The sequence below is a fragment of the Carassius carassius genome, chromosome 38 (genome assembly GCF_963082965.1).
Source record: "Carassius carassius chromosome 38, fCarCar2.1, whole genome shotgun sequence".
Lineage (NCBI taxonomy): Eukaryota > Metazoa > Chordata > Actinopteri > Cypriniformes > Cyprinidae > Carassius > Carassius carassius.
The window spans coordinates 2,371,076-2,391,851 of NC_081792.1; the positions used below are offsets into that span (position 1 = coordinate 2,371,076).

Sequence of the window (20,776 nt, forward strand, 5' to 3'; positions counted from 1 at the left end):
CCAGACCTCCCGAATCAACAGCTACTGAAGCTCGCCGGAAATGATGATGACATCGCGTTTCATAATGTTAGATATACATCACCAGTGTCTGGTAACTTGCATAATCATGTGTTTCATACATCGCCTAATTGTTTCTGAGGTGCTTTTCTCACCCAAATTCTGAGGCATTGTTTGCATCTTTATTTGCAGGACCATTATTGTGAATATAGTCATAGCTAAAGCTCATTATGATACACAGGAGGATTTTTTGAATGGAAATTATAAAAAAAAGAAAGAAGAATTATGGGGAATCAATAAAATAAAATTATAAAATTAATAATTTACTGCCATTTTGTGAATAATACTATGTAATCATCTCTCTAATTATGAGTATCTGAAATTGGATTACATAATCCAGATTACATGTAATCACTAACTAGCCAGCCCTGTGTGTGTGTGTGTGTGTGTGTGTGTGTAAGTTTAGTATTTTTTCATGTCATTACATTGTTTAATGCATAGATAAAATGGGAAAATAACATTTTTGAAAATGTATATTTTATTCATATGTTATTCTATGTCTTTTTTATTTTATAAAAAGACATGAATAGATATGAAAAGGCAAAAACAGTGGGATTTTTTAAATCACCAATAAATGTTTCTCTTTTATACCAACCTTTGTATGAAGATGAACTGTTATGAGAGATATAACAGAATGATTTAATATACAATTTTGGTTTATGCAGTATGTGTGTAAAATAGCACAGTTTATCTATCTAATTTGCATATTTTTGGGGGCAATATAATGAAAAAATAAGTGTAATAATGGGAGTAATAATTGGCAAGATTTTCATAATACTATCTAATATTTCATAGGAATACTGATATATATATATATATTTTTTTTTTTTTTTTTTTTTTTTTAATTTAACTTCTTTCCCTGTTCACTTGTTGTGTCTCCCGAAATGCGTACTAAACGTCCTGTTAGTCCTGGTGTCCTCTACAGTGGACATGAATGATATCAATGAAGCCCTTTAATTTGAAGCCCTAGAACATTTTCCTGAGATCTTGATTTATCACAAACAGTTTAAAAATGAGTCTGATTTAAATAATAATTACTAAATATCATCATATTTCACTAAGGGTGTTGAATTTCACTAAATTAATGGCAGACATTTTTACACCAAGGAGGAGAGTGTTCATGGGTAATCTTCCAAACATAAGTTATCATCATTTTTTAGGCATATTTTCCAAGCTGTATAAATGTGAATGCGCATTGGATTTAAGCTATCAGGTGATGTGTATTTGTGTAATGAGGGAGAGTGTGGCTACTCTTGTTCCTCGGGGCACAATGGGCCAAAAAAAGAGATTTAACTGACTCTGAAAAGTCAAAAATTGATCACAGAACCATCAAATGTTTTGCTGCAAACAGTCAAAAGGTTGAGAAAATAAAATGCAGTGGTACATGAAAAAGTCTGCGTCTTTCAAGAAGACCATGATTTATATGCGGGACAATGCATCGAAGTCCTCCAGTGCGTGGCTGGCCAGTAAAGGCCTTAAAGATGAAAGGATCACGGCATGGATCTTCCTCACCAGACCTACACCCTTCTTAAACAGCAGATTAACGGTAAAGGAAACAGTGCACCTCTGCTGCACACAGACTCCATCAACCGAAGGGGTGGTGTGTCACCGATTTATTATTGTTGTCATTTTAAATGTCAGAAATGTGTATTTGTAAATTGAGTTAAATGATAAAAATAAACATGATGGGGAAATGTCTGTTTTTCATTTAGTTGCATAATATTTCTGCACACTAATAGTTGCCCAATAATTGTGCATACATGGCCCAAACCTCACTTTAACTTCCTTAAATATTCAGGTTTGATGTTTATTAACATTTTGGATTGACCAAGAACACTGCAGTTGTTCAATAATAAAATGAATCCTCAGAAACACAACTTGCCTATTGTGCACACAAAATGATAATCCTTTACTTACATGACATACTTAAATTACATGACAAAAACTAATTTATGTTTACTTTAAGAATACTTTTGAAATAACTTATCACGCTGATTTAAATAGGATAATTCTGTATCATATTGATATCAAAATGCAAAGAATAAAGAAAATCTATTCCATTGATGGTTAGTAACAACATGGGTTAAACATTACATTATGTGTTCATGAAGGAACGGCAGGGCATTCAGGAATTTAATAAAAAGCTCATAATTAATGCAAACATAAAAATGTCACTTTAAAATAAATCTTTTTAAAATAGCATCAATCAAAATACATATTGTATTTGTTTACCTGCATGTCATGTGATTATTAACCACCGTGTACATGCACATGTGGATCGTAATCCAAATTACATTTACATTGACATGTTATTCATTTAGCAGAGCTTTTATCCAAATAGACAAGAGAAGCAATCGAAAACAACAAAAGAGCACGGGTATACAAGTGCTATAAGAAGTCTAAGTTAGCTTTACTTTTTAAATCATATAATAAATAAAAAGAAAACAGATAGAATACAAAAAGATTAGAGAAGCAAGAGAAAACAAGCAGCAAATGAATATAGTGCAAGTCTAAACTGTAAACTAAAGTGTTTTTATTTGTATTTTTAGAAAAGAATAGAATTAGAATAGAGAGTGTTAGAGTGTCAAATAAAGATGTAAGAGATGTGTTTTAGCCGATTCCTGAAGAGTACATGTAATCAGTAATACCCAGCTCTGTATATCTACATATATAGATGTGTGTGTGTGTGTGTGTGTGTGTGTGTGTGTGTGGCCCCGTGTGTCTCCATCAGTCACTGCAGCCCACAGTGCCGTGCGCAGAGCGCGGTGGGCGGGGCCACAGGAGTCAGCGCGAGCGTGCCGTGCGCAAACCGCGTGTGGCGCAGCGCAGAGAGGAGGAACCGAAAATAAACAGCAACGAGTCACGTCGCCGAGGTGAGTTCCCTTAAAGGACGAAAATACCACATTTAACTCGATGCACACCGTGTTGTGACACCGTCGCGCGCTCGGAGAGTGTCTCCGCTTTCGTGAAATGCCAGAGCTGTGTTTTTAAGGCGAATCGTTGCGGTTGAACGCGTCCAGAAAGGGACAGAAGTGATATTTTCTGCCGCGCACTTTGGCCTGCTGCGACAGGCTGCGAGCGGAGAGTCGAGCCGCTGCGGCGGATGATCGCTGTATCGCGGGGATGATGATGTTTGAAGGTAGCTGAAGGATAGATATAATGTCTCCGTGGGACTGGATGGTCTCTCTGAGAGTGAGACAGAGGGTCTGTGGGCCACAGATCAGCCCTGAAGATTACTGCTGATCTTCATCATCGTGTTTCGCTCTCTGCGTGTAAGTGCAGATACTGTAGCGACTCTGCTTCATATCGGTGTTGTTTACACAGTACACATAGGCAGCATTTTTCTCCACACAACCAACTTTTGATTCTCGATTTGTACGATTTTCTGGCATCGTTCCCAACTTTCCCCTCGAACAGCATCGGGTTTAAGCGTTTTGCTCCAAAGGGTTGGCAGGTTTTGTCATGTTTAAGTAGTTTATGTATAAACGCACCACGTGTTTTTACGTGAGTTGTGACAGTTGTAGCGAAGTCCAATTGGCGAACGATTCGTTTCGAATCTTGAATCGGTTCAATCGAGCGGATCTCGAGTCCAGAACTCATCAGACAGAGAAAAAAAGAATTACTCTTAATGTTAACAAATAAAACGTATTTTTAAGACTTTAGTCAGCAGAACTGTATCATGAAACGAGTTATTTTGTAAATGGCATTTTATTGAAAACTGCAAATCTTTTTTTATTCATGTACATTCATTTAAAGTTAATGCAAATTATAATGGCTTATGAACTGGTTTACAACTGGTTTCAGTAAAATTGGCTCATGTAGTGTTTTCCCTAATGCCTTGCGAGTCCAGTGAATATTTTCATGTGTTCATTGAACATCTGACACAACTCTGAGTGTGCTTCACTCAAAGCGTAGCTGTTTTCTCCCCATCAGGTTTAATCTTGACCTCTGACCTCTGCTCTCTCCTTCAGTTGTAGGGTGCAGTCAGAGGCTATGAGCAGCAGCGAGTGTTTTGGTTGCGGCCGTACGGGCCACTGGATCAAGAACTGTCCGAACGCTGGCCGTGGCCGTGGGAAGGGCCGTGGCAGAGGGAAAGGTGAGAGCCGCTCGCTCTTAACTGATCTTAACACACAGGTATTTCCCGAGCTGATTTGGTAAATACTGTGTTTCTCCTGCCCTACACTAGATCTTTTCTGCTATCGCTGTGGAGAACCGGGCCACGTTGCGAGGGACTGTGAGAGGACTGAGGATGGTAAGGACATGAAATGTAAAAAAAATGGGCTCTTATTCATTGTTACATCTTTGTGAGATGTTTTGAATGTAGACATTTTGCTTATCAGGGAGTCATTGTTTTTTTTTAGTTTTTTTTTATGGAATAGAAACCATTTTTAGTCAGCTAGTAAATTTTGAAAAATAATTCCAATTGGCACATTGAATTAAACATTATTTGGTTCATTTTAAACAGTTCAGTGGTGTTAATATGCTATAATTTTTTGACAGGGTCATTAAAACTATTTTTGGTAAGATTGCTAGTAAATTTCACAAAGTAGAAAGAACACATGGAATTAAAGATGACATTTTGATTTTTATTTTTTTTATATGTACTCCAGTAATCTTTTGCATCTACAACTTCAGATTTGTACAGTTTGAATGCTGACAAGTGAAATTCAAGTAAGCCCCTGCTCAGTGAGTCCATTCAGCACTGGGTCAGTCGACATGGTGCATTTCTTTCTCACGCCGTAAAAAGACCATTTCTTTTCAAAGTAAATCAGATTATTGGGATGTCTTACCAGAAAATACCATTTCATGTCTTTCCACTTCCAAATTTCAGATTTAATTCAGTGTTCCTCATTGTTTGAAGAATAGGAGAATGCTGGATCAGTTTTTCTGAATGCGTTGGCGCGTGTTTTGCAGCGTGCTACAACTGTGGCAGGGGCGGCCACATCTCCAGGGACTGCAAGGAGCCCAAGAAGGAGCGTGAGCAGGTGTGCTACAACTGTGGTAAAGCTGGACACATGGCACGCGACTGCGACCACGCCAACGAGCAGAAGTGCTACTCCTGCGGCGGCTTCGGACACATCCAGAAGGGCTGTGAGAAAGTCAAGTGCTACAGGTGAGGACCGATCCGAACGAGCCGGGTGGTGAACCGCTGGGCCTGATTTGTGCTTGTGCTCCTCAGGTGCGGAGAGATCGGACACGTCGCCGTACAGTGCAGCAAGGCCAGCGAAGTCAACTGCTACAACTGCGGAAAATCTGGTCATGTGGCCAAAGAGTGCACCATCGAGGCCACCGCTTAGTCCCGTCTCCTTGTTCGCCCCTCCTTTTTCTGATTGATGGTTGTATTATTTTCTCTGAATCCTCTTCACTGGCCAACGGTTGGCAGATAGAGGCTATTCCCAGGCCAGTGAGCTCTTGACATGTAAAAGGAGGAAAGGGGTGGAAAAAACACTTTCCACTTTCTGCATTTAATACAAAAAATGTTTATGTTTAGTTTGGTAGAGGTGTTATGTATAATGCTTTGTTAAAGAACCCCCTTTCCATGCCACTGGTGAACAGGTGTTGAGTGGAAGAGCGTTTGTCAAGCGTTTGACCTCGGAGAGAAAAAAAAACATGGTGAAAAAGAACCATACAGAGATCAGGGAAGCACTCGCTTCTTAATGATTTGCATTTTTTGTTTTAGAGGTGAGACTGAGGTAGCCTACGAGTGATTGACCTGGAAAAGCAGCACAGGACACATACGGTCGGGTCTATCCAGGCCCAACCTGCAGCACGCAGCTATGTGGAGAAAACAACAAAATACAAAACCTGTAATGTAACGCAAACAACTTTATAGCATATTCTGGAAACCTTGAGTAATAATAGTTTCAGAAAATGACATCCTCTGTAAAACGTGGGCTGTTTTTGATGATTTCGAGACAGCCGCGATGTCGAAAACCTAGTTCATGATCCCAAGCGATACGGACGGATGGAGTTCAGGTCGCTCTACCCAAGGTGGAAACTTCAATGAAATAACAATAAAAGAAGAAAAACACAAAAAAAGGTCATAAAACAGATTAGGAGTCGTAAGAAAGGTGAATGTTTTCACAGAAATCAAAATGTTATTTTTGTACAATATCACTTAGACTACTCTAAAAATAATAATAATATAAAAAACTATCATTTGCTTGTACTCTGTTTTTAAGTCTGAAGGTAAATGCAATTGAAGTTCTAGGACATAGAAATGTAATTTTAAACTATCAATAAATCTGGAGGAGGAAGGGGTTAAAGACTGGCGTTTCTTTTCTGAGTGGTGTCCTGTTACTGTTTCATCACAGGAATACACACATTTTTCCTGATTGTTTTGGTTTATAGATGGTATCTTGCACATTTTGGACATATATCTAATTTTTGTGAGTGAGCCTTGCAAACTGAATGCTCATCCATATACTATGCGTGTCAGATCTCATAGCATGATTTATTTTATATATATATATATATTTTAGTTAAAGGTATTTTCTAAAATGACTTAATTTAAAAAATAAAAAAAAGTATAAATAACTATTAAATAATTAGTAAATTATAAAAAAATGCAATCTCTGGTGTGCAGCAGAAGACGACCTTGTAACAGTTGTTGACATCTGTATAAACGCACCTCTGTGTTTCTGTTGGCACATTAAAAGCCCTCTGATAGACGAGTGAATGCCCAGTTTAGTTTATTATGGTGTCTATTCAGAGCCGAAGTGTGAGGTTATAGCTCCGTGCAACAGCTGGTCTGCCAGGTGTCTGATGAACCCTAACTTAAGGAATGAATTGCATCAATAAATTATTCAAAGACACACTATAAACAGCACATTTTACTTGAAGTTACATTCCTTGTTTGTACAAACACTAATGTATGGTATTACGAAAAGCAATATAATGAAACCGAAGCAGGGCTAAATTTTGCTGCTGATGTCATGTGACTCATAAGAGTATATAGAAACTTTATTTTTAGGTCTCTTGAAGCCAAATGAGAGGGTGAAGTAATGTCAGGGGGGTATGAAGTGCTATCGGGTTACCATGGATCAATAAGAGCAAAGCTAAGCATAGCTTCAGTGTAACTGGAGAGCAGTAGCTCAGTTTTTCAGCTGTGGAGAGCTGAATGATTCAGTGCATTTCTGTTTGGCTCTCCGTGAAGGATTCATGAGAGTCATGCACTATCACATGTGTCCAGGCAAACTCCTGTCAGCAGATTTGTCTTATTTGAGTTGATGATCATCGTCTTTGACTTAGTGGTAAAGTCTCGTGATGAGTGTTTTGACCTCATTTGAAATGATGAGGGGACTACTATATTCTACACTCATTCATTGCAGTTAAAGACTGAACTTAAAAAAAGCTGGAGAAAAATTAGATGAATTGTCTCAATTTACAGAAAACCCTGAATTTTAACACAGTGGTGGAATATTGCATATATTATATTGTATATATATTCACAATTTTATGATAAACACATATAATCCAAACTAAGAGAATACAAGTTTTTGGCTGCATGTTTTGATTTGCACATGTGAGAGATATTACAGTGTCGTTTGTTCATGCATGCTCACAGACACGTGAAAGGAAAGAATTAGCTGATTTACCATTTGAGGCTAGAAGCTACACATTCAGATTCAGACCTTATAATGTTCTTTCACGTAACATAAATGCAAAAGTGATTGGGTTTTTATGAAAGCTGAGGTTCAGAGCTTTTAAAAGATACCATGTCTAGTTTTGTGCTCCACAGATTTCTACATAATTATTACGATGATGCAATATTTGACTCACACGTGGGTTCAACTGAGGCTGCAGAGCTGAAGAGGTTAAAGGAAGCACCAAACATAACCAAGACCCCAGTCGCAGTGGAGTTTACTGCTTGAAACATGACTTCTAAGAGAAACTGTGAATTGTAAAATGCATTAAGTGTAAAAGATTGGCAACCCAGTTGAGAATTGTTACCAAACACATGGAAAGTTCAGGTGATGCTCTTCAACAAACCCTCAAGGCAAAACGCCTTGGTTCCCTGAGATGAGGGACTGAGCGCTGAGTTGACACACTTATGGGGAAACCCCTGTTTACTCTGACACTGAAGCCTGGTTTGTTCATGTTCGTGTAGCTGCGCAAACCAATGGAGCTTAAACATGCCAGAAGGAGAGGAGTTGACCTCTATAAGAGTCGTCAGGATCTTTCGACTGAAGCGACAGTCATTGATTCAAGTGCAGTCTTATAGCACGACTCATTCCCTTATCTCAGGGAACCGAGGTCTTGTTAGTAACCAGAGCATTCCCTATCCAACTTTCTCCCCCGTTGCATTTAACACACTTATGGGGAATGCATCCAGTAGCGGCGTGCTATTAGCCCAGACCTGGAGCACTTGTGCTGAGGGCTTCTGTGAGCCTGAAACGGGCCCTGCTCACCATCAGGACTGGGAAGTGTTAGATGGTGATTACTTCTGCTCAGGGGCGATTCTAGGATTTTGATTTTAGGGGGGCTCAGCCCCAAATAAGGGTATGATTAAAAAAATATTATTTGACTATTAGGGTAGGGTGGTATGCTACTAACCTTACTGCAATCCACTATTCCATTGTATTCCCTGTATTTCATATATGGGGGTAGGAGTACTGACTGAGCCATATACAACACTGTAATAAAAAAATATTTATTGGATGTGACCACTAGAAAATAGGGAATGTCAATTTTTTATTTTTTTTTACAATGAAGACCTCCTGATTCATTCACTGTACAAACACACGCACACATGTTTCCAGTACAAACACAACATTTTACTGTTTGCATTTCTATGCTCACATACAAACCTCAGATAGGAATTTTTCCCTTTGACGATACCACTGCTTTTTCTTATAAAATGTACAGGGAAATTGGCAGACAATTAAAACAATGTCAGGGTTCAATGACTGAAATGAATCTTGGGAACACAGTGGTATTGTGTGTGTGAGAGGCTGTCTACGTCCTATTCTCACCTGACTGTTGCTCATTTGCAGACCTACTCCCGCACGACAAGAAAACATTTCGTATATCCATCTACAATGAAATATAAATTATTTTGTTTTTTTAGCTTTTTAGCCTTTATAATCAACAATATGGTTGGATATTCATAAAGTCACCCCATGAAAATTGATGTCATTTTAAGTATTTTAACTAACCAAACTTAATTTCATTAAGAATATAGACAAACCATGTATTAATGTAATTGTCTATTGGCAATATGATTAATCTGCTCTATATTTATTTCTATTTATTAAAAATAACAACATGAATTATCAATTTGCCACTTCTATAAATCAAGTACAAATCTAGTATAAATCAAGAAAATCAAAAATCCCTTTACTCTACGCTTACTCTAATTTACGTATCATGACACTCCTCCTGATTCATTATTACTTAATACAAAACTATATTTAATAATACAAAACATCTAGTGCTTTCAGACAATGATGTGTGTCTTTAATCATTTCTGTGCATGGCTGCATAATGTAATGTCAAAATACATAATAATATGTCTGTAATTTTAAAAAGTAAATGAAAATAAATCATGATCGTTTTCTGAATCTAAAGTATGTTTTCTTGGGTTTGTTAATCACTTCATTTTTGTAGGAATAAAAAACAACTATCACACAAGGGCTGAAGGTGAACGCAGCGAAACGTATTGGTATTGGATGAGAAACCGAGCCGTCCCGTGTTGCTCCAGTAACATTACATTATGTAAACTGCAATACATTTATGACAAAGAACTGCACCGATGCAGATGTAATATCATAGCATTAGCAATCTATCAGTAAATGCACGCACACACGACACACACCTTGTGCTCTCTGGTGTTCGCTCTGCTCGGCGCCAGATTGGAAAATGCGCTAAATCCAAGCAGACTCAGATAAGGGGAGGAGCCGAAACTTGACACAGCTTGCCGCCGTTTCAAATGAGTTTTTTTTAAAGGGGACTGAAGCGATCAAAAATGTATTAATCAAATATTTTTTTAGGGGGGCTGGGCAGAAGTCCCCCTAAAAAGGGCCTAGTGACGCCCCTGCTTCTGCTCTAAACAGACTGGAGAGCAGTCTTTACAGTTATTAGGACACTCACTTGACTGACACATATAGAGGTCAACTCCTCTCCTTCTGGCATGTTTAAGCTCCATTGGTTTGCGCAGCTACACGAACATGAACAAACCAGGCTTCAGTGTCAGAGTAAACAGGAGTTTCCCCATAAGTGTGTCAACGCAGGAACATGTTTCAGTGTTTGATGATGGCACGAGTTAGTACAGACACTAGGAGTTTAGAGCATGAAGTCACAGTTCAGCTTTCCCTCAAGAAGCTCTAAAATCCCTGTTAAAATGAGCAGAACGAGTCCAGCTGCCCTGTCAGCAGAAACAGATAGAGAGGAAGATTACAAGATGCTGTTTATACTCATCTGTGGAGGCAGTGTGCTTCAGTTTCTTGTAAGATACACATGTAGCGAACGGAAAATTCTGACTTCAATCTTATATCATAGAAAAATTAAGGAAATGCTAGTTCACTGAAAAAATCTGAACTACAGAAAATGGTTTATCTTTGAACAAGGCTTTGCGTTTATTTTTTTGTCAATCGTAATATTAATGAGTTAAAGAAGGCCTTTTGAAGTGCAGTTTTATCTCTCACCGGTAGATGGTCCTAAGACGCCTTTTGAAAAACATGTTTGCGTTTACTCATGACCTCGTGATCATTTCCAGAGGTCTTTCAAAGTACTTTCTAGTTAACATCGTGAGTATACTAAGAAATAAAAATAAATAAGTAAATAAACCCACATGCGACATTCCTCCTTATCAAGCGTTTGTGTGATTTGTCATCGCTTGGCGCGCCGGAAGTTGTGCATACGTCATATCCACGCGTCGTGCTGTGCTCACCGTTGGTCTCACGCAGGATTGAACGTCTGAACTACAAACATGGTAAAATATATATTCTTCTTTAGTTAGTGGATTTTGAATGATCATATTTGTATTGGTGTACATTTATAAAAGTAATCACGTCGCTTTTGTCTGAAAATGAATGAATCTTCTGTAATAAGAAGCGAATCTCAAGAGCGGAGTAATTTCACCGTTAACGGAAGTTTTCAAATAAACAGATTTAATAATAAACACAACGTTACATGACGTATCCTCTAATCGGATACTTAGAAGACTCTGAAGTTTGAGAGTTACATTTTCATAAGAATAGATATGTAATGTTATACCATAGCGTTACATGTGAGCACTTAAACACAACATGCTTTAATTAACTATTGTTATTTGTTTTTAGGCTCGAAACGCAGAGAAGGCCATGTAAGTGTTTTCTCTCTATATTTCTCTGGTGTGATCTGCAAGATCTCTAGCAATGCTGTCTCTTTACTTTTCAGGACGGCTCTGGCCAGGTTTCGTCAAGCCCAGCTCGAAGAGGGAAAGATTAAAGTGAGACTTTATCATCTAAACACTGATGTGATGATTGAGAGCATCTCTGTACATCTCTGATCTTCATCTGATCATATGACACTTTATCGTCTAACACTGATGTGATGAGAGATCTGTTTCTGTGTTCACCTGATCATATGACACTTTCACAGGAGAGAAGACCTTTCCTTGCTTCAGAGTGTAACGAGTTACCCAAAGCAGAGAAGTGGAGGAGACAGGTCAGGAATCACACACTAGCGCTGCTTCTGATAGATATCGCTTACATGCATATTAACTCACAAACATCTTTCATACACTTCTAGATTATCAGTGAGATTTCAAAGAAAGTCGCCCAGATTCAGAACGGTGAGAATATATATATATGTATATATGTGTGTCAAGATTGAATGTCCATGTGGTGTTTGCTGAGTGAACCCCTGTCTGTCTTCCTCAGCTGGTTTGGGGGAGTTTAAGATTCGTGATTTGAATGATGAAATCAACAAACTGCTCCGAGAGAAAGGCCACTGGGAAGTGCGGATCAAGGAGCTGGGAGGCCCGGACTATAGGGTAAGAATATCAGTGCTGAGCTATGATTGATAGTGCATTTGTTTGTCTGTTTCATCTCTAATCATACTACATTTAATGCATATGGATGCTGTATTAAATCAAATAAATGACTGATCTGTCATTGTGTTTTATCAGAATCAGTGTGTGTGTGCAAACACACTTTTTATAGTGTTTCTACAGCATCTATAGTGAGGTGCAAGTAGTTATGTTTTGCACTTTTTCCAGTTTCATTAACATATTAAACTAATCTCAGAGAACGAACACAAGAATGTTTCAGTGTTATGTTTTGTTTTTTTCGAGTTAACCCGAGCAATGTCACACATTTACATTATGTGGTTAGTGGCTTAACAATAGTAAAATATCTGAAATATCTCTTCATTGTTTTATATATATATATATATATATATATATATATATATATATATATATATATATATTTGTAAATCTTATAATCTTTGTTTTATTTCCATATTTGAGTCCCAGACTGTGCAGTGTATTTGCGTCGCAGCAGTATTTGGTGTTTGTGTCTGTGTTTGACAGAGAGTGGGACCGAAGATGTTGGATCATGAGGGTAAAGAGGTGCCGGGAAACAGAGGATACAAGTATTTCGGTGCGGCCAAAGACTTACCGGGAGTCCGAGAGCTGTTCGAAAAAGAGCGTGAGTTCAGTCACACAACACAAGATTTGAACTTTGTGTGATGATTTGATCCAGCTGAGAGGTTAATGATATCTCTGGTTTAATAAAGCATTGTGACTTCCTGTGAATTATTGATGTCAGCATGTCTTGGCGCTCGATTCCTTGGGCCAGAAATGTTTGTTTTGGGCATCCTGTATGACATGATCATCTGAATCTGTTTGATTTCTCATTGCAGCTGTGCCAGCACCCAGAAAAACCCGCGCTGAGCTGATGAAGGAAATAGATGCTGACTATTATGGTTATAGAGATGAGGACGACGGTGTTTTAGTGCCGCTGGAGCAGGAATATGAGAAACAAGGTGGGCAAGATCAGCTGAACACCAGAAACACAGTTTATCATGACTAGGCTGACCGATACTGATGTTAGTGATTTGTACCTGATTGGGCTGATATTACAAGATGGTAATGTTTCTTTATTTAGCATACAAGACAACAATACTGCAATACAGCAATGTCAAGTTTTAAGCATAAGGTAGATTACTGGTAGTCATTTAGTGCGTCTACATTACAAAGCAGAAGTGAATGTGTCAAAGTAAAGCATCAAAAGTATCAGCAAATAAAAATGAAAATAAAACAGAACAGAACGAGTAAAACAGGTAGCAGAGCATGTGATAAACACACACTGCCTGTCAAACGTTTAAATGACATTTCTTTTGTTTCTGAAAGACATCCATTCAGCTCACCAAGGAGTACAAACAATAATATTGTGGAATAATATTACAATTTCAATCATCTGTTTTCTGTGTGAATCTCTGTTAGTTAAGTGTAATGTATTTCTGTGATGCTCCGCTGTATTTCCAGTATCATTCCTCCAGTCTTCAGTGTCACATGATCTTCAGAAATCATTCTGATATGACGATTTACTGCTCAAGAAACATTTCTGATTATTATCGATGTTGAAAACAGTTTTGCTGCTCAGTGTTTTTGTGGAAACTGTGATATATGCAGCCATTCAAAAGTTTAGGGTATATATGTATACAGAATACTTGCACATTAAATTGTTTGTGACAGTGAAGACATTTATAAAGCTATGTGTTACGGATCACTCGGAGACAGAGGAGTAACAGTTGAAAGATGTAGTTTATTAAATGGACACAAGCAGAGGAGCGGGAAGTAAGGAGTGCTGGGATCCGTGCCGGGAAGGAGGGTACCACACACACGCACCGTGGGGTCTTTAGGAGGATCTTGGAGGTAATCCTTGGAGAGAAGACGGAAGAAGAGACTTCGGAGGTTATCCTTGGAGAGAAGGTAAAGAGGAGTTAGTCCTAATAGTTAGCGCAGGAATGATCCTGTCGCGAACGTGACCGGACAATGACTGAGTGCGTGTGTGTGGCTTTTGTGGTGCTGAGGTGGATGAAGGTGATGCGGATCAGGTGGTGATGATTAGTAGTCAGGTGAGGGTGTGCGTCGTGATTGTGTGGAGGAGGAACCTGGCGTGTTTGTGACAGTACCCCCCTCCCCAGGGCCCGCTCCTGAGGGCCGGGGACCCCGACGTCGTGGTGGGCGTCCTCTACCCCTGGGAGCTGGTCGGTTGGGGTGTCTTGAGTGGAAGGTATCCAGCAAGGAGGGGTCCAAGATGTCGTTGCGTGGGACCCAGGAGCGTTCCTCTGGACCGTAGCCTTCCCAGTCCACTAGATACTCAAGCTGCCCACCACGCCGCCGGGAGTCCAGGATGTCCTTGACCGAGTAGGCTGCGCTGTCATCTAGGAGGAGAGGAGGGGGGGGCTTCCGTCTCGCCAGGTTCTGTGGAGGGAAGAACAGAAGGATGGTGAGGTTTCAGGAGTGAGACATGGAATGTGGGGTGAATCCGGTACTCGGGAGGAAGTTGCAGTTTGTAGGTGACCGGATTGATCTGCTGAGTGATAGTGAACGGGCCAATGAATCTGGGACTAAGCTTGCGGCAGGGTAGACGCAGGCGGATGTCCCGGGTAGACAGCCAGACCTTCTGACCGGGTTGGTACTGGGGGGCCTCGCAACGGCGAAGGTCGGCTGCCGTCCTGCGTCTACGGAGCGCCCGTAGAAGTTGGTGATGGGCCGCGTCCCAGACCCTCTCGCTCTCCCGGAACCAATAGTCGACCACGGAAATGTCAGAGGGCTCTCCAGACCAGGGAAACAGGGGTGGCTGGTAGCCGAGTACGGACTGGAAGGGTGTGAGTCCGGTGGTGGGTTGACGGAGGGAGTTCTGTGCGTACTCGGCCCACCCCAGGAATTGGTTCCAGGAGTTCTGGTGGCCGTGACAGAAGGTACGGAGGAAGCGTCCGATCTCCTGAACCTTCCTTTCCGTCTGCCCATTGGACTGCGGGTGGTTGCCGGAGGACAGGCTGATGGCCACACCTAGGAGGGAGTGAAATGCTTTCCATACCCGGGAGATGAATTGGGGGCCCCGATCCGACACTATGTCCTCTGGGATGCCGAAGTACCTGAAGACATGGTTAAACATCAGTTCTGCCGTTTCCATGGCAGTGGGGAGACCCTTCAGAGGAAGAAGACGACATGCTTTAGAAAATCTATCCACAACAATCAGAATACATGTGTTATTGTCAGAGGGAGGAAGGTCGGTCATAAAATCCACTCCCAGGTGTGACCACGGGCGGTTGGGGACGGGCAGAGGATAGAGTTTGCCAGATGGTAGATGGCGAGGACTCTTGGACATGGCGCAGCTGTTACATCCACTCACGTACCTTCTGACATCCGAGGCCATGTTGGGCCACCAGAAGCGTTCCCGTAGCAACGAGAGGGTTTCATTGACCCCCGGGTGACCAGTGCCAAGTGATGTATGGGTGGCGTGGATGAGAGGAGTGCGACGTGTCCTGGAGATGTACTGGTGCCCTGGTGGGCAACCCGGCGGAGCGTTGGCAGGAGTTTCGGCTGGAGGTAGGGTTTTGGCAGACCAAATGATAGGGGCAACAATAACTTTGTCTGGGAGGATGGGTTCGGGGTTCTCAGAGGGCTCAGACCTCTCTTCGGGTGAGTAACATCTGGACAGAGCATCGGCCTTGACATTCTTTGCCCCAGGGCGGTACGTGATGGAGAACTGGAAGCGGGTGAAGAATAGCGCCCAGCGAGCTTGTCTGGGGTTGAGTCTCTTGGCTGCCCTAAGGTATTCCAGGTTTTTATGGTCAGTGAGAACTTGAAAGGGGTGTTTGGCTCCCTCCAGCCAATGTCTCCACTCCTCCAGGGCAAGCTTGATGGCAAGTAGCTCCCTGTTGCCAATGTCGTAGTTCACCTCCGCCGGGTTGAGCTTCCTGGAGAAGAAGGCACATGGATGGAGGCGGCTGGGCGTCCCCTGCTGCTGAGACAGGACCGCACCCACTCCGGTGGTAGAGGCGAATGGTAAATCTGGGTTAGGATGCACGAGGAGTGGGGCGGTCATAAAGGCCAGCTTCAGGGCCTGGAAGGCTTCGGTGGCGGCTGGAGTCCAAGACAGGGACTTGGGCTTCTGACGAAGGAGGTTGGTTAGAGGACTGGTGATGGTACTAAAGTTCTGAATGAATTGTCTGTAGAAGTTTGCGAAGCCCAGGAATCGCTGTAGTTCCTTGATGGTGGTAGGAACGGGCCAATCCCGGACGGCGCTTACCTTCCCCTCGTCCATCCGGATGCCACTGCGGTCGATGGTATAGCCAAGGAACTGCACTGAGGGCTGATGGAATGAGCACTTCTCTGCTTTTAGGTAGAGCTGGAAGTCCCTCAGGCGTTGCAGGACCTCCGCAACGTGGCGTCGATGTTCGGCCTGGCTCCGGGAATATATCAGGATGTCATCGATATACACTAGGACGAATTGATGGAGGAAATCCCGGAGCACCTCATGCATGAAATCCTGGAATACGGAGGGGGCGTTTACTAGCCCATACGGCATCACGCAGTACTCGTAGTGGCCAGTAGGGGTGATGAAGGCGGTCTTCCACTCGTCCCCCTCGCGTATCCGGATGAGGTTATACGCGCTGCGGAGGTCCAACTTGGAGAATACAGTGGCACCACGGAGATGTTCTAGGGCCGCTGGGACCAGGGGAAGAGGATAGCGAAACTTCTGAGTAATTTTATTCAGGGCTCTGTAGTCGATACATGGCCGCAAACCTCCATCCTTCTTGGCCACGAAGAAGAAGCTCGAAGCAGCAGGGGAGGTAGATGGGCGGATGTATCCTTGAGCCAGCGCCTCCCTGATGTAATCCTCCATGGCCTTCTCCTCGGGAACGGATAGGGGATAGATCCGTCCCCTAGGCACTGGTTCACCCGGCAGCAGATCTATGGCACAGTCCCATGGCCGGTGTGGAGGCAGCTTGGAGGCCCGCTTCGGGCAGAAGACATCACTGAAGGGGGCGTAGCACAGAATCGAGGAGTGCGGAAACTGGAAGAGACACATCAGCCGCAGTAAGTGTCACAACAGTGGTGAGTGGTTTCATAGAATATCGTGAAGGAAGGATGGCACTCACCATGGGACGAGGAGGACAGACGGGGCACCCAGCTATGGTATGCCCCGGAGCTGCACAGTACAGACAAAGATTCTGGGCCAGCCGTCTTTGACGCTCCGCCATAGTGAGGCGGTAGGAGTCCACGACCATGGGCTTGCTGGCTGGTTCTGGGGAGCTGACGTTCTCTGAACGGCAGAGCGGAGAGGAGGAATGCGCCTGGCCCTGGTGCTCTTCTAAGCACGACTGCATATGAGTGGCGAAGCGGATGGACAGCTGGATGAATCGCTCAAGGCCGATGGTATCCTCGTATGCAGCAAGATGCAACCGCACTCTGGGCTCCAATCCTTGGCGATAGGTAGTGAGAAGGGCCTGTTCGTTCCATCCACTAGAGGCCGCCAGAGTCCTGAACTGCAAGGCATAATCATTGACAGACATATTCCCTTGTTTCAAGTTGTATAATCTCTCACCTATAGAGGAGTCCCAGGCAGGTTTGCCGAAAACTTCCCGGAAGTGTTCGATGAAGCTAGAATATGACTGGGTTACAGGATTATTCTGGGTCCAGAGAGAGTCTGCCCATTGTAAAGCCTTGCCTTGTAACTGGGAGATAATGAAAGCTACCTTGGCTCGATCCGTAGGGTACGAGAGCGGTTGCATCTCCAGCACCAGTGAACACTGAAGCAAGAATCCGCTGCATTCCTCCGCCGAACCAGAGTAGGGCGCTGGCCGTGCCATGGGACTGGCGTGCACGGCAGGTGAAGGAGGGATGATAGGATCCGCGGAAGTGCTCGCTGGTGGTGGTGATGCAGGTGCTGACATAAGTGTACGGCGGAGTTCATCTACTAATTCCTGGAAGGGATCCGTGAGGCTCATGCTTGTGTCTCTCGGTGCTGGTCCGGTCATCTGTTACGGATCACTCGGAGACAGAGGAGTAACAGATGAAAGATGTAGTTTATTAAATGGACACAAGCAGAGGAGCGGGAAGTAAGGAGTGCTGGGATCCGTGCCGGGAAGGAGGGTACCACACACACGCACCGTGGGGTCTTTGGGAGGATCTTGGAGGTAATCCTTGGAGAGAAGACGGAAGAAGAGACTTCGGAGGTTATCCTTGGAGAGAAGGTAAAGAGGAGTTAGTCCTAATAGTTAGCGCAGGAATGATCTTGTCGCGAACGTGACCGGACAATGACTGAGTGCGTGTGTGTGGCTTTTGTGGTGCTGAGGTGGATGAAGGTGATGCGGATCAGGTGAGGGTGTGCGTCGTGATTGTGTGGAGGAGGAACCTGGCGTGTTTGTGACACTATGAAAGATTTTTAGTTTAAATAAACGCTGTTCTTTTAAAATAACTATTCATCTGTGAATTCTGAAAAATAAAATGCATCACAGTTTTCTCCGAAATATTAATGATGATGAGGGTTATGATGGTTTCTGAAGGATAACGTGACCTTTGATTGTTGTACATTACATTCACATAGAAAACAATTATTTGAAATTGTAATATTTCACAACATTGCTGTTTTTACTGTATATTTCAAGAAATAAATGCAGCCTTGCTGAGCAGCAGAGACTTCTTTCAGAAACATAATGAAATGTATATTAATTTTCTTCAGACCGGTTGTCTGTATGTGTCTGGGCTGTCAAAGTTAACATGTAACATATATGCAGTTTATTATATAATATGTAATTTGATAGTCCAAAAATCTTTTTCTAGCATGGGACAAAAACAGTATAATCAGCATGTCATAACTGATTCATTCTGCGCTTTTGATCTCGGTTTTTATTCATTTATTTTATGTTACTTTTTAACAAAGTGTTTCTCTCACGTCCGTGGATCTGACTCATACAGAAATCACCACAGCACAGGATTCATCCGTCAGGACATGGATAAAATTGATTATGCAATGCTTATTAATGAATCAAACCCAAATGACGTGTGTAATAAAAATGTAAAATCATTTAATTGTGATCAAAGCTCAACAAATGATGAATTGGGATGTTAATGTGAACACCTTTGGAAGACTGCATATTTACACACTGTATGTAAACCTGGCCATAGATTGAGAGGGAAGTAGATTTTATTAGTAGTACTACTATTATTATTATTATGCCATTACATATGAATATTTTGTGTTGAAGGCAGGAGTAAATCAGCTGCATCACTCACTTAACTTGAGTTCTTGCTGAAGACCATTAGCAAGAGCAGAAGCAGCACGTGTTTTGGGCTCCTCGTGCCTTCAGATGAACCGAACCACCACAAGATCCCTCTGAAACCAGATTTAGGGTGTTCTAGACACTCACACACTGGCATCATCCGGATGAAGCACAGCATTGTGTGAATGTACGCTGTGGTACAGTTGTGGCATTGTGTGCTGATAGCATTTCCTGACATGTGTTTCCCATTTGAGTCTGTTAAGCCAATGCCAGACGTGCAGCAGCAGGTTTTGTGCGACTCATCAGAAGCATCCCTCTGCAGCTGACTGTCCAGTGACCTGAAGCACACGCTCGCAGAATTAAGTGTGTGTGTGTGTGTTTGATGTTAGGAGTGTGTGCATCCTGTGGAAATGACAGCGGCGAGAGATTCTGCCCTCATGTAAGACATGTTAACTCTGAGTTACATATAATGCACAAGTATTAATCCTGATTTGTGTTTTCTGTTCCGGCAGTCATAGCAGAGGCTGTTGAGAAATGGAAAGCAGACAAAGAGGCTCGATTAGCCGTTGGTGGAGGTGTGAAAGACACGGAAGAGGAGGAGGAATATATTTACGCTGTCAGAGATGAAGAGGTAAACCTCTCCGTCCGTGCTGCTCTGTTTAATTCAGTTTCTGCCTCTACATTTATTACATTTGTCTGATTTTGTAATGTATTTTGAGCAGTCTGATGATGAAATGGGAGAACAGATGGAGGGAGAAGATGGTTCACAGGCGTTCATCTCTCATGTTCCTGTTCCCACGCAGAAGGAGGTTTGTTTCAGTTTGACAAAATGAAAGAAAAAAAAAAACATTATTTACTTTCCAAACCCACGTGACATCCAGGAAATACAAAAGAAGAATCTTATGAGAATCCAATAGTAGTCCAAATGATGTATGCACCATATTTCGAGTCATTTTTCCTTTAAAAAAATCATTTATTCTCTAAAAATGTACCTTAAGTAAACTTTTCACTAAAGCTTTCAAATCATGGCCAGTTTGAGACTGAGATGATTGTGAACTAAAAACAGAAAAAAAGCAATCTCTGTTGAGAATTTTGTGTTGAAATAACAATTTTAGTTTTTGGGTGAACCAAAATCATTAATAACAACATTTCAAATGTGTAAAAATCTGTTAATTTAATTTATAATGTTCTTGTGGCTGACAGATTGAGGAAGCCCTGGTGAGACGGAAGAAGATGGAGCTGCTGCAGAAATACGCCAGCGAGAGTTTGATGGCACAGAGTGAAGAGGCCAAAGCACTGCTCGGTCTATAGTGGGATCTTAATCTGAGCCAACGCTGAGCACAAGACGAGCGCCGGCTCTGCCATCATTTGATCACGTGTGTGCTGTATTAGAAACAGAATTGATGAGGCTGAAGATGCTTCTGAACATTAGTGTTCAAACCAGCACACACAGATGAAAATATTTGTCTAGATTAATTTGAGATGATCAGTG

At 42.1% G+C, this 20,776-nt stretch overlaps 3 protein-coding genes across 4 annotated transcripts in view; all 3 read left to right on the top strand.

Annotated features, from left to right (window-relative positions):
- The window catches only part of mkrn2 (makorin, ring finger protein, 2), a 160,556-nt gene that overhangs the window by 33,497 nt on the left and 106,283 nt on the right, over positions 1-20,776 (top strand). The window lies entirely within an intron of this gene.
- Positions 2,774-5,613, top strand: cnbpb (CCHC-type zinc finger, nucleic acid binding protein b). Of its 2 annotated transcripts, none has more exons than XM_059528918.1 (5): positions 2,774-2,930; positions 4,029-4,153; positions 4,244-4,309; positions 4,972-5,170; positions 5,237-5,613. In XM_059528918.1, the coding sequence occupies exons 2-5, from the start codon at positions 4,051-4,053 to the stop codon at positions 5,352-5,354; spliced, it is 486 nt and encodes a 161-aa protein (XP_059384901.1). In that variant the 5' UTR covers positions 2,774-2,930; positions 4,029-4,050; the 3' UTR covers positions 5,355-5,613. The 2 variants fall into 2 exon arrangements, with proteins under 2 accessions (XP_059384901.1, XP_059384902.1); XM_059528919.1 differs by lacking the exon at positions 2,774-2,930 and adding an exon at positions 2,995-3,329.
- isy1 (ISY1 splicing factor homolog) lies at positions 10,861-20,631 on the top strand. Its single transcript, XM_059528681.1, has 11 exons — positions 10,861-10,990; positions 11,340-11,362; positions 11,437-11,488; positions 11,641-11,706; positions 11,791-11,833; positions 11,922-12,034; positions 12,575-12,692; positions 12,907-13,029; positions 19,797-19,915; positions 20,007-20,093; positions 20,488-20,631. Exons 1-11 carry the CDS (start codon positions 10,988-10,990, stop codon positions 20,593-20,595), a joined length of 855 nt encoding a protein of 284 aa, XP_059384664.1. The 5' UTR covers positions 10,861-10,987; the 3' UTR covers positions 20,596-20,631.

Excerpts from the sequence above, each read along its gene's own strand:
- cnbpb (XM_059528918.1), top strand. The coding sequence starts at position 4,051 with ATGAGCAGCAGCGAGTGTTTTGGTTGCGGCCGTACGGGCCACTGGATC. Across the intron at positions 4,154-4,243 it reads GGGCCGTGGCAGAGGGAAAG|ATCTTTTCTGCTATCGCTGT; the intron begins GTGAGAGCCGCT and ends GCCCTACACTAG. Across the intron at positions 4,310-4,971 it reads CTGTGAGAGGACTGAGGATG|CGTGCTACAACTGTGGCAGG; the intron begins GTAAGGACATGA and ends CGTGTTTTGCAG.
- isy1 (XM_059528681.1), top strand. Across the intron at positions 12,693-12,906 it reads AGAGCTGTTCGAAAAAGAGC|CTGTGCCAGCACCCAGAAAA; the intron begins GTGAGTTCAGTC and ends TTCTCATTGCAG. Across the intron at positions 20,094-20,487 it reads CTGTTCCCACGCAGAAGGAG|ATTGAGGAAGCCCTGGTGAG; the intron begins GTTTGTTTCAGT and ends TGTGGCTGACAG.